Consider the following 12,296-nt stretch of genomic DNA (forward strand, 5'->3'; position numbering starts at 1 on the left):
ATAAATCTGAACTGGAAAAATTTAAAAGAAAAAAATGGGACACTGTACAGGCGGACTACGAGGATGGGAGAGTCTATCGGTGGCTGAGTGGTATGGAACCTACACGCTATAAAACCCGGTCTAACTCCAGAACGTCTTGGAGGGATAGACAACGTAAAGATTTCAACAGATACACCAGTGATAGCGACTTTGCTGTCGACGACTCGGATGAGGGTACACCCCAATCAGGGGTCCCTTTAGGGCGACTCACCCGGGCAAGAACCGGAGGCAAGGCACCCGAAATACCAGACGAGGTGGTCAATCGCAGAGGATCCAAAAAACCACCAACCGCCAACAGAAGACCAATTTAATATTTAACCTTTCCTCTCATATTTTGTCCCAAGATGAAGAAAAAGTTTTAAATCAAGGGCTATCATTTGTGCCATCAAATAAACATAACACTTTTAATTGGAATGTTGATCTACATAAGCTGGGACGGTCACTCCGGGTCAAAGAATTCTTCCAGAACTCTACGAATCCCAATCGGGATATACATGAAGAATTCATTAGAAAACATGGACACTCGACCTTTGACCCCCCGTCCACAAATGCATCCATCAAAACGTTCACAAAAATGGTTGACGAATCGGTTAAAAAATTTGATAGTAATACACCCAAGGAATGGTCAAATATGACGGGCAGTGAAGCCAGAGCATTAAAGAATCTGTCCCAAAATCTGTCTATCACTATACGCCCCGCTGACAAAGGCGGGGCTATAGTACTACAAGACACCGACCAGTACATAAAAAATCTGGACGCAATGTTGGCTGATTCGGCCACATACAGAAAATTGCCAAGCGATCCTACTTCCCTTTTTAAGAAGGAGCTGGATACAGTACTGGGACAGGCGCACTTGATGGGACACATAAGCAAGAAGGTGTTGCATACACTGACACAGGAACACCCCATCAATCCGGTCATATATACCATTCCGAAGGTCCACAGGGACCCCAAAAACCCCCCGGGCAGACCCATTATATCAGCCCGGGGATCATTATTTCAACCGATCTCGCAGTTTTTAGATACGCTGATTCAGCCATATATCATGAAGCAAAGGACGTTTTTAAAGGATACTACCCAGCTGCTATTAAAACTTGATGCATTACAAGATCTACCTCAAAATGCAGTACTGTGCACTTTAGACGTTAAAAACTTATACACGGTTATACCTCATGCACATGCACTTTCTTCGATGAGGTCATTCCTGCATAAAGTTAATTTCTCAGCTTTGGACATACCCCTTTTCTTGGAATTATTAAATTTAACACTCACCAGAAACTACTTCCTGCACAACGGTTGTTACTACCTACAATTGACGGGATGCTCTATGGGGTCGAATGTCTCTCCAGCCCTTGCGAATGTTTACATGTTCGAACAAGAGAACGACTTCTTTTTTTCAGACGACAACATCAGTCGACATATAGGGCTTTATACACGTTATATCGACGACCTCTTGCTCATATGGACTGGTCCACAGAAAAAGCTCAGTAACCACATAGATGCTATCAACAACTATCAAAATCCCATCAAGTTCACATACCATATCAACGCTGTCAAAGTGAACTATTTGGATGTCAACATCGAACTTAAGAACAACAAGGTAGTAACATCTGTATATTACAAAGAAACCGACAGGAACACGTTATTAAAAGCTAGCAGCAACCGTCCACCAGCCTTGAAGCGAAGTCTACCCAAATCTCAAATGATGAGGGTGGCCAGAATTAACAGCGACAGTACCATCCTCTCGCAAGAATTGGATATTATGGTGGATAAGTTTGCAGCTAGGGGATATGACAAAGCTGTTTTGAAAAAACAAAAGGCACAGATATTACAAATCCCCCGCAATCAGCTACTCACAGGAAAACCTAAGAAATCTACCTCAGTGTTCAACAAAATCCCAGTGGTAACGACATACACCCCAGCGACTAAAGTTTTACCCAGAGCCCTCAAAGCGATATGGCCAGTGGTCCGTTGTGATAGGCAACTACCCTGCTTCAGAGACAAGGACATCATGCCGAGCTATAAAAGGGGTCGAAACCTGCGCGATATGTTGGTTAGAACCAACATAACGAAACCTCCATCTCCGACTTTGTTCAACATCCAGCAAAAAAAAACAGGGTGCTATAAATGCCCTTCATGCGCGACATGCAACCATGTGGAAGCAGGTTCCTCCTTTAAGCATCCCCAAACCGGCCAGATTTACAAAATTAATCATGTGGTGAATTGTAGAACCCCCTTCATTATTTATATTATAATGTGCCCATGTGGCAAGTATTACGTGGGCCAAACTATTGTAAATCTAAGAGTCCGGATGGCTTTACATAGATCTGCCATCGTAGCAAGCCTACAAGGGAAAGACATTAATCAACCAGTCGCTCGCCACTTTATAAACCATGGACATACGCTAGCCAATCTAAAATGTCAAATAATCGACCATATCCCCCCACTGAGCCGGGGAGGAGATAGGCAGAGACTTTTAACACAACGCGAGTCCCAGTGGATTTTTAGATTGAACACCATGGCACCAGCGGGCCTAAACGAAATGATTGCATGGAATGCCTTTGTATAAATAACATGTTCTAACCCCCTTTTTCTCATACAGGGACAGAGAGAAGCATATACAGATAGCGCCGGCCTTATTATTGCTGGCGGAGCGCCAGGACCGTGTCCCTGGCGATCCGCCAGCAATCTGGCGCTCTGGCTGAATGAGACGCTCGTGCGTTTCCCACGCACGAGCGTCTCAATAGCCGGGCGGCGAGGCGGCGCGGCGGGTGCAGTCCTGCCCGTCTCCAGCTTCAGGGAGACGGGCAGGGCTGTGGGGGGCTGCGGGGGGGCGGTGTGGACCGGCGGGGACCCGGGGAAGCCGGCGGGGACCCGGGGAAAAGCACCGTCGGAACGGGACGCGCGTGCACCTCGTGCACGCGCGTCCCCTTCCGACATACAGATGGCGCGGGGCGGGGGATGGCGGGTGGCGAGTCCTCCGCCATCCCCAGCAAAGACAAGCCCGGCGCCATCTGTACCATCTAATTGTATAACAATAACGAGGATTTATTGTGGAGGTCGACACGGCTGTGTCGACTGATCTTTTTCTTACCATGCATGCCCTTTTTTAACTATGTATTTTTCAAAGTATCCATTTTTGTTATAATATGTAGGGGCGCTTTAAGGTACACATAAGGCAGAGTGCATACCATTAATATATTTCTAATATTAATATATTTCTAAATTACTGAGAACCTGTATTTTAACATTCAACACTCACTGCACCTTTTAACTGTAGTGATTTTTAACACTTGTGTGATTTTATGTAACAAATATCCAACAAGCTTTTAATGTTGGTCTTCTCTGTTTTTAGAGCACTTTCACTCAAGCCACACCCGGCAGACAGGGAACTAGGCGTCCAGGGTTACCATGGTAACAGTCTGACATCATTGTGGGCTGAACAGTGGGTCCCGGAAGCTGTGTCCTGTGCATGCTGGGGAAAGCTTCACTGACTAAGCTACATAAGGTAAGAGAGCAGACTGCTCTGTTTATTTCACTGCACTAGCACTATATGCACTTTACAGCGCATCCTGAAGAAAAGGCTGACAAGCCTTGAAACGTCGGTATGCTGTATCTGATGTCACCATAAATTTATAAAATATAATTACAAAAATCCGCGAGTGCTGTTTTCCTTCCCCTGTGCCTGATCCCAGGACGGGGATTGCACCCTGTATCAAACGATATTAAGGGCACCGCGGTAAGTGACTACATCGTCCGGAGTGCCGAACAACACAAAAGATTATATATATATATATATATATATATATATATATATATATATATATCATTTGGAGAAATAGCAATCAGCAGCACTTGGAGGACTTATAGTCAATCAAAGAAAGGCATTTATAAAAAAAATGCTGGTTTCCAACGTTTCGAGGCTCGAACGCCCCGTTGTGAAGACCTGTATCCTTGAAATAAGGGCGTTGTTGTTGTTGCTCTTTGTTCAATGGGCATGCAGAGTACCTCCCTTCCTTCCGTGGAGTGGAAATTGTGTGTGTGTGTGTGTGTATGCAGTGTGTGTGTGTGTGTATATATATATATATATATATATATATATATATATATATATATATATATATATATATATATATATATATATATATATATATATATATATATAATCTCAACAAATGAAAGCAGCACTCACAAGGCTGTTCAATTTCAAATAGAAGTATGTCCGAGTAATACTATAAATAAATGGGCTTTCTGTAAGGGATGATAAGTACTCACTAGCCAAACGTGTGTACATTAATGTCCTGGCACAGGTGTTGGGGTGCCTCCTGTAGTGTCTCTGGTGTTTATCAATATGAAGAGTTGATTTTACCAGTCTCAGTTGTCTTCAGTGAGGGCTCCTGCTCACTCACCCTTTTGTCACTGAGCTGCATCCCCACCTTTTTTCTGTGGCGGCAGTGGGCCAGCGAATAGATCTCACCCGTTAGTGGCTTTGGGGTCTCAGGTCTCTCCGGTGCCTCTTAATTCCCCCCACAGCACAACCTTAAAGGGGCCGGTGCACAGACGTAGGAGCCCGGCCAAAAAGGATACATGGCTGTGCTGCAGAGGCTGGCGATGAGGGGAGTCTGGGAGGCAGCGGCAGCAGCTTTGTTAAGGTGATAGGGGCCACATCTCTGTCAGCTATTCAGCACACAGTGGTCTCCCCCAGTGCAGCGGCCGGATTCCTTTGGCGCCTTTCTGGGTAGTCAGCCGCTGCTCCCCCAAGGGTCTTCTCTTCTGGGAGTGTTCAGTGTTCCAGCTCTCATACTTTGGATGCCTCTAACTCTGCTGCTTTGCCACTACAGCGCTGGCTTGGAGCAGACACCTCTTCTTCAACAGAGGTGCACACACTTGTGTCTGTCAGTGTGCTGGCTTCTTTTTTTAAACTGGCTCAGTCAGGTTCTGGCCCGCCCCCCTCACATGTTGGGAGGCTAACTGCCACATGTTTCTGTCAGCTGTGTTTCTATAGCTGTCCCACAGGAAATTGGCGCCATTTTAAGTCAACTCCAATGTAGTCAATGTAAAATTAGCAATCGATTAAATCTAAAGTCCCTTGTGGTATTACTTCATCAATAAATTAATCACTTAAACAGTGGTAGAAGGCCAATGCATACATAACTTGTCCAACACAGAATTATACACATATTTAAGAACATACATATGTATATTACAGGGAATATATATACATTTTCTACATTTGCTACACATTAAAGGATTGACCCTCATGAGCGGGCACCTGGGCAAGTTTTATTGCTGTCCCTGGCAGCCGGGTAGTGCTGGACTTCTCCATTCTCTCTATATATACTGTACATATATACTATTCATCGTGTCCTACAGGCGCTCTTCACACTGGCATGAGGGGCTCCACCCCCTTAACCTGTAAACATCTTTATTGCATGAAATATGGTTTGTGCGGTAGGGGCGGGTCTGGTATACTGTGCCCCCTTAACCTGTGAATGGCTTTATTGTGTGAAATATGGTGTGTGCGGGAGGGGCGGGTGGGGAAGTAGCAAGGTTGCGGGAGGGGCAGGCGTGGTGTTTCGACAGGTAGATGTGGTGGTGCTTTGGTGGGTGGAGTGCCGGTGATGTGGTTGGGTGGGGGTTGGGTTCAAGGGTGGAAGAGGTTGATTGGGGGTGGTGTGGGTGGGGGAATGGTGGGTGCAGGGATACTGAGAGTTGTGGAGTTGCAGGTACCTTGTGTGGGTTGGTATGGTGCACCGGTTGAGTGAGGGGCAGTTGAGGGGGTGCTGTAACAATGGTGGTGGTGTGGGTGGGGTGCTGGTTTGGCTGGGTTGGGGGGGTACTGTGGGTTGAGGAGGTGTGGGGGTGCTGTGTGTGGGTGCATTAGTAGGGGAGGGTAGGGGAGGGTGAGAGAGCGGTGGGTGTGGGAGTGCAGGTTAGGGTTAGGGGAGGTTAGGGTCAGGCTGCATTAGGGGAGGTTAGGGTCAGGCTGCAGGAGGAGTAAGTTAGGCTGCAGGAGGTTAAAGTTAGGCTGTGGGAGGGGAGGTTACGGTAAGGCTGCTGGAGGGCAGGTTAGAGTTAAGGCCCATACACACTGGGCGACTTTGAGCTGAAGGTCGCTCAAAACAGCAGGTTTGACTGGCTTTCAGCTCAAAGCCGCCCAGTGTGTATGGCCCGGCGGTGAGCGCTGCTGTGCTCTCCCGCAACATCGCCGGGAAAGCCGTTCATCTGCTTGTTATACCAGCAGATAAGCGGCTTTAAGGACGGCTTTGCATAGCGCTCTGCTATGCAACGCCGTCCTCTCCCCCCTCCGTTGGTGCAGGGCAGTGGGAAAGTCGCTCAGTCTGTATGCACTGAGCGGCTGCATAAGGGGAGGTTAGGGTTAGACTGGGTTAGGGGAGGTTAGGGTTAGGCTGCGGGAGGGGGGGTTAAATCACACACCTATAGCCATGCATATTAACTTTTACACAAATGAACACATAGGGTGACATTCTATGGAATGAGAGTTGTGTTTTTTGGCGTATTTTACTCCAAAAAACGGCTAATTCGCATTTATCCGTGAAATCGCATATTTAATCTGCTGCGAAAAGGTCCCTAAATCGCATATTTTGTGCGATAAGTCATGCGTACTGAAAGTGCGGTAAAAATTTGCACTTTTGGGGGAAATTTACCAATATGAAAAACTTAGTTTTTCGTATTGGTATTTCCCCTACGGCTGCATATGACTGTTTGAGTCGTATGCAAAGTCGTGTTCCGGAGGGGAAATTACAAAGCAGTCAGATACGACTGCTTTGTAACCCTCCGATGGTGTAACAATTCGTATTAGCGGCACATATATACGGCCGCTAATACGAATTATTTGTAGCAGTCTGCACGGATCAGTCAGATCCGTGCAGGCTGCAGAGTGTAAAAAAAAAAAAGAAAAATAAATAAATAAATAAAAAAAACGGCGTGGGGTCCCCCCCACAGCCGTAACCAGCACCAGGCTGAAGGAGCCGGGGCCGGTAATTAAAAATCAGGGAACCCGACAAATAGGGGTTCCCCGATTTTTAACAACCAGCCCCAGGCTCCAGGTCCGGGGCTGGTTCCCAAAATACGGGGGACAAAATGACTAGGGGTCCCCCGTATTTCAAGAACCAGTCCCAGGCAAAACCAGCCAGCAGGGTAATGCCACAGCCGGGGGGAGACTTTTTATACAAGTCCCCCCGGCTAAAACATTAACCCTCTGACCGGTCAGCCTGGCCAGGGGCCCAGGGGGAGTGGGGACCCCCCCAATGAAGGGGTCCCCCCCTCCAGGACTTACCTGACCAGGCTGAAGCCTGGTACTGTCCCCGATGCCCCTGGGCGGTGGGCATCGGGCTGATTATGGTGTAAAAAAAAGACTAATCTATTGTTTTTTACTGTGGCACTACAAGTGCCAGTAAGCCTCCCCAGCAAGCAGGGACTTGGAGAACCACAAGTCCCAGCCTGCTGGGCATTAAAGGGCCCGCTGGCACTTGTAGTTCCACAGTTAAAAAAATAGTACACAAAACACACTGACACACTTTTAAAATAAAACTTTAATACATACAAAGCCCACACATACTAATACTTACCTATCTTCTTTCCGTAGGTATCCCTGGTCCTGTGTCGTCTTCTGGTCCATGTCGACGTCTTCTGGATCCATGTCGTCCTCGCTGTCGGCGGTCCGGAGTCCGACGAAATCCATGGAGAAAGCTGTGGAAGGAAACCATACTCACCTGTCCCAGCGCGACGTAGTCCAGGTAAGTGTCTTGGCAAAAAAACAAACCGAACACCCCGAAACCAGCCGGACAGGGAGACGCACGGTACTCTGTGTACATCGTACGGCTCCGCCTCCCGAATGCCGCTATTGGCTGCCTTGCGGCCTAGCGGCTCCTGATTGGCTGCAAGGCGGCCAATAGCGGCATTCGGGAGGCGGAGCCGCACGATGTACACAGAGGGCAGTATTCAATGAGAAAAGTTCTCCGTCTTTTGTGGAGAACTTGTGCTTTTTTCGCCGTGGAGAGAGGTTTTTTTTCTCCAAAGGCGAGCCACCCTATTCAATGTGAAATATTCTCCGTCTTTCTTAGTGATTCTCGCCGTCTCTCTCCGTGAAGAAATTCTCCATCTTTTGATGGAGAGCAGGAATGTGAACTTTTAAACTAAAAGGGTGTTTTTTTTAATTTTGGTGTCAAAAAAATCAGGTTTTTTTTTTCTGTGGAGGGCCATGTTATTTTTATTCATGTGCCTATAGCACATGAATATATATTTAATTTTTAAAAAAATATTTTTTTACATTTTTTTTTTCTTTTTTTTACACAGTGCAGCCAGCAGGGGGCCAGAGCGCTCGAGCCGCTCATTAGATATTCATATATTCACTGCACCCGAAGCACGTTCGGGTACAGTGAATACTGGGTCCCCCGCTGGCTATAGAGGGGGGCAGCCTGTGCTGCCTGGGTCCCAGGGGGGCCCCCTACCCTCACATATGTTCTGTGGCATCCAGGGAGACTTTAATCTCCCTGGATGCCACGTCCCTGTCAGCTCCCTGCTGCGGACGCTCGTCCGCTGCAGGGGTTAAGACTCGCCGCGAGTGGCGGCGAGTCTTATAAACATTGAATAGTGGCAGCAGGAGAGGCAACGAGCCCTCCGGAACACGGAGAGTGCACGGCGAGCAAAAAAAAATGCTCGCCGTGCACGGAGAATATTACCATTGAATACTGCCCAGAGTACGTGCGTCTCCCTGTCCGGCTGGTTTCAGGGTGTTCGGTTTGTTTTTTGCCAAGACACTTACCTGGACTACGTCGCCAGTGCTGCAAGTAGGATTAATGTCTTAGTGGTACTGTGCCGCGCGCCGAAGGCGCGCGTCAAAAATGGGCGTGGCTGTGGGCGTGGCTGTGGGCGTGGCCATGACGCTAGTGGGAGTGGCTACACGACAAAGGGGGCATGCATAACCAAATTTACAGCCCCTTTTCTTTGCAAACTGGACTATGCAGAGAGGTATATTATGTACTTTGTGATTTACTATCCCTGAGGATTTACATCCAATATTTTCGTAATTGATATCTGAATTAAGAAAAAACACAAGACACATAAGAATGTTCAATTTTGTATATTTATAGATTTCACAAATTATTAATACATGGCTGTTACTGTTTTTAAAATTGTGAGTGCAATAGGAGGCAGTACAACCTTTAAATAGACATTGAACAGAAATTGTGAGTGCAATAGGAGGCAGTACAACCTTTACATAGACATTGAACAGATATTATGAGTGCAATAGGAGGCAGTACAACCTTTACATAGACATTGAACAGATATTATGAGTGCAATAGGAGGCAGTACAACCTTTAAATAGACATTGAACAGAAATTGTGAGTGCAATAGGAGGCAGTACAACCTTTAAATAGACATTGAACAGAAATTGTGAGTGCAATAGGAGGCAGTACAACCTTTAAATAGACATTGAACAGAAATTGTGAGTGCAATAGGAGGCAGTACAACCTTTACATAGACATTGAACATATATTATGAGTGCAATAGGAGGCAGTACAACCTTTACATAGACATTGAACATATATGAGTGCAATAGGAGGCAGTACAACCTTTACATAGACATTGAACAGAAATTGTGAGTGCAATAGGAGGCAGTACAACCTTTAAATAGACATTGAACAGAAATTGTGAGTGCAATAGGAGGCAGTACAACCTTTACATAGACATTGAACAGACATTGAACATTAAATACCTGGCCATGGCCAAACTACAAGACCAACAAGCCGCTTCACCCTCCCTATCAGGAAGCAATATAAACCTATAACAGCTTGTGGCCCTCCTATGGTAGTGGGTTGGGGACACCTCCCACTGAAGTGCTCATGGAGACCTGTTGGGACACTGCTGCGAGCATAGGAGCTGGAACCAGAAGTCCAACCGACTATTCTTAGGAATGTATCTATTGTGTTTGTCATCAGATACATATTGTTGTATGTACAGGACATTCAAGGCTTGCACACCTAAAGACATGGACCTACACATAAGCAGTTTCTGTGTGTTTGGTTGTGCTTTATCCTGCTTTGTTAACAATGGCCCCTGCCCCTCGAACACCTGTGACACCCACCCAACAATTTAAAGGCACTTCCACAGATCTTTGTAGTAGGCCTGATCCAGTTGACTTGGTTCCTGTTTTCTTGCCATCCCTTTTAAGGAATGGGCTGCTCGACGTCCCTTGCCCACCCATGATTTCACATATTCGTTTGGATTCCACTGAGTTAAAGGAGGACCAACAACAGAAATAAAAAGTAGGTCTGATACATGTTTAGTGGTCAGTGCAGTACGTTTTTCTGTGATGATGTTATTCATCACACTGAACCCTCGCTCACAGTCTGCATTGCTTGCTGCAAGAGTATCTACAGCAAGAAATAATCTTCTTAATTTTTGTGGAACAATACGTCCTGCACAAGACTTATAGTCAACAAATCCCAGATGTGTGTCTTGGTAATTAACATTGAGCATTTCACACAGTTCATGAAGCTCTTTTTCACCAAACCGTGGATCATTTGAATCCCAAGATTCAGGATTCAGAACAGAGAGACAGCTTATCAGATTCTGATAGGCTGTCTCTCTGTCCTTGGTTGCTCTTGCTGTTGCTCTATTAGCTGTAGTTGTAAATAACTTGCATTTCATGTTGTCAATAACAGCCTGAATGAATTGCGAAGAATTTATTATTGGACTTTTCCCAATGCCTGTCAATTTAACGTTTTGGAACATCATTCCCACTTCAATGTCCTTCGTTTTTGAACTGTGCAACCCTGGAATTCTAATTAGACTTTCAATCCGCTGCACATACAATTTTATTTTGTTGTCAGCTTGAGGAATAGTTAGTTTTCTGTCTTGTAAGAGCTCAGACAAATCATTGAGCTCCGTAAGAACATCTAACATTAATGACAGGTTTTTTGCGAAGTTCACGGAGCAAAGTTTTGAATGTAGACCTTTAAATTTGGCTTGTTCTTTTTTATCTCTCAAATGGTCTTGTGAGGCGGCTTCAAAATGGGAAGCTAATGCTGGATAAGTCTGCCAGACTGCATGAACCGCTCTCCATGTAGAAGCCACCCAACGAACATTAAAAACTCTGCCAATTTTTTTAAGCAAGACATGCATTTCATTAGCCTGTGCACTAAGCTCCCGTACATTTCTGGGTGACTGACTGTAAAGACAGTATAAGGAGTCTAAAAATGATCTGAAGTCATTAGTACCTCCAGTAACATCTACTGCCTGATCCACAGCTAGTTCGAGCCTGTGGTTCAGGCAATGCCATAAAATTAATTTTGGAAAATCTTTTTGAAGGAGTTTCCCTACACCTGCATTTACGCCAAGCATGACATTTGCCCCATCACTACAAAAACTAATAAAGATCTCTGTCAACAATTCGAAAGTAAAGCCATGATGAAATAAACATTTCATTATTTCTTTCTTTATGTTCTCTGCGGATAAACTTTCTAGCTCTATCAAATCCAAAGGAAATGCTATTGGACTCATAACACCATCAACACTGCATTTCAAAAAAACAATTAGTGTAGATTTTTGAGACAGTGTAGTAGCTTCATCAACTAACAAAGTGATCTTAGATTTTTGGGTTACTACACTAGACACAATTTTTTTTCTCATTTCTGCAGAAACATGCTCAATTATGTCCCCACACAACGTTCTGCTTTGAAGCAACCGCCCAATCTGAAGTCCATTGACTTTTTGCAGGTCAATCATACTCTCATGGTCAGTATATGGCCGATTCTTTTTGGCTATGTAGTAAGCAGTTCTGAATACACGAGCAGTTGTTTTCAAAGCTGCGTCTGTACTATTTGAATTGATATTTATCAAAATATCCTTTTTAGCAGTTTCTAATATTTTGGATGCTTCAGAGTGAGCGGCGCTTTTTCTGTGACTAAAAATTTTTTTGCGAAGAGATGTAAGCTTTGTTTGCTTGGTTGTACCAAAGCTTACAATTTTACATTCTGCCCATTGAGATGATATATTCATTCCCCGTGAAGCAAAAATCTTCAAATTTGAAACTTCACTACAAATTCTACAGCCTAATTTTCCATTGGAAGCAAATAGCCAATCATTTCTTTTCTGGAATTCGTCAAATTGTTTTTTGGACCACACAGCAGGATATTGCTTTGTTTGAGTTGACGTTCCCGGTGATTCAGCTGATGTTTCATCAACTTCTTCACGGTCTACATTCACGACTTCCTTATCAACTGCCATGT

General features: G+C 45.2%; 1 protein-coding gene across 1 annotated transcript in view; it reads right to left on the minus strand.

The window, feature by feature from the left end:
- Positions 1-10,158: 10,158 nt before the first annotated feature.
- Positions 10,159-12,296, minus strand: part of LOC146036854 (E3 SUMO-protein ligase KIAA1586-like) — a 4,206-nt gene continuing 2,068 nt past the window's right edge. The window contains exon 4 of the mRNA XM_083160714.1: positions 10,159-12,296. This exon is cut by the window's right edge and continues 101 nt beyond it. Within this exon, the coding sequence (XP_083016840.1) occupies positions 10,159-12,296 (2,138 nt within the window).

The sequence above is a fragment of the Crinia signifera genome, chromosome 9 (genome assembly GCF_055691185.1).
Source record: "Crinia signifera chromosome 9, ASM5569118v1, whole genome shotgun sequence".
In the NCBI taxonomy this organism is placed as follows: domain Eukaryota; kingdom Metazoa; phylum Chordata; class Amphibia; order Anura; family Myobatrachidae; genus Crinia; species Crinia signifera.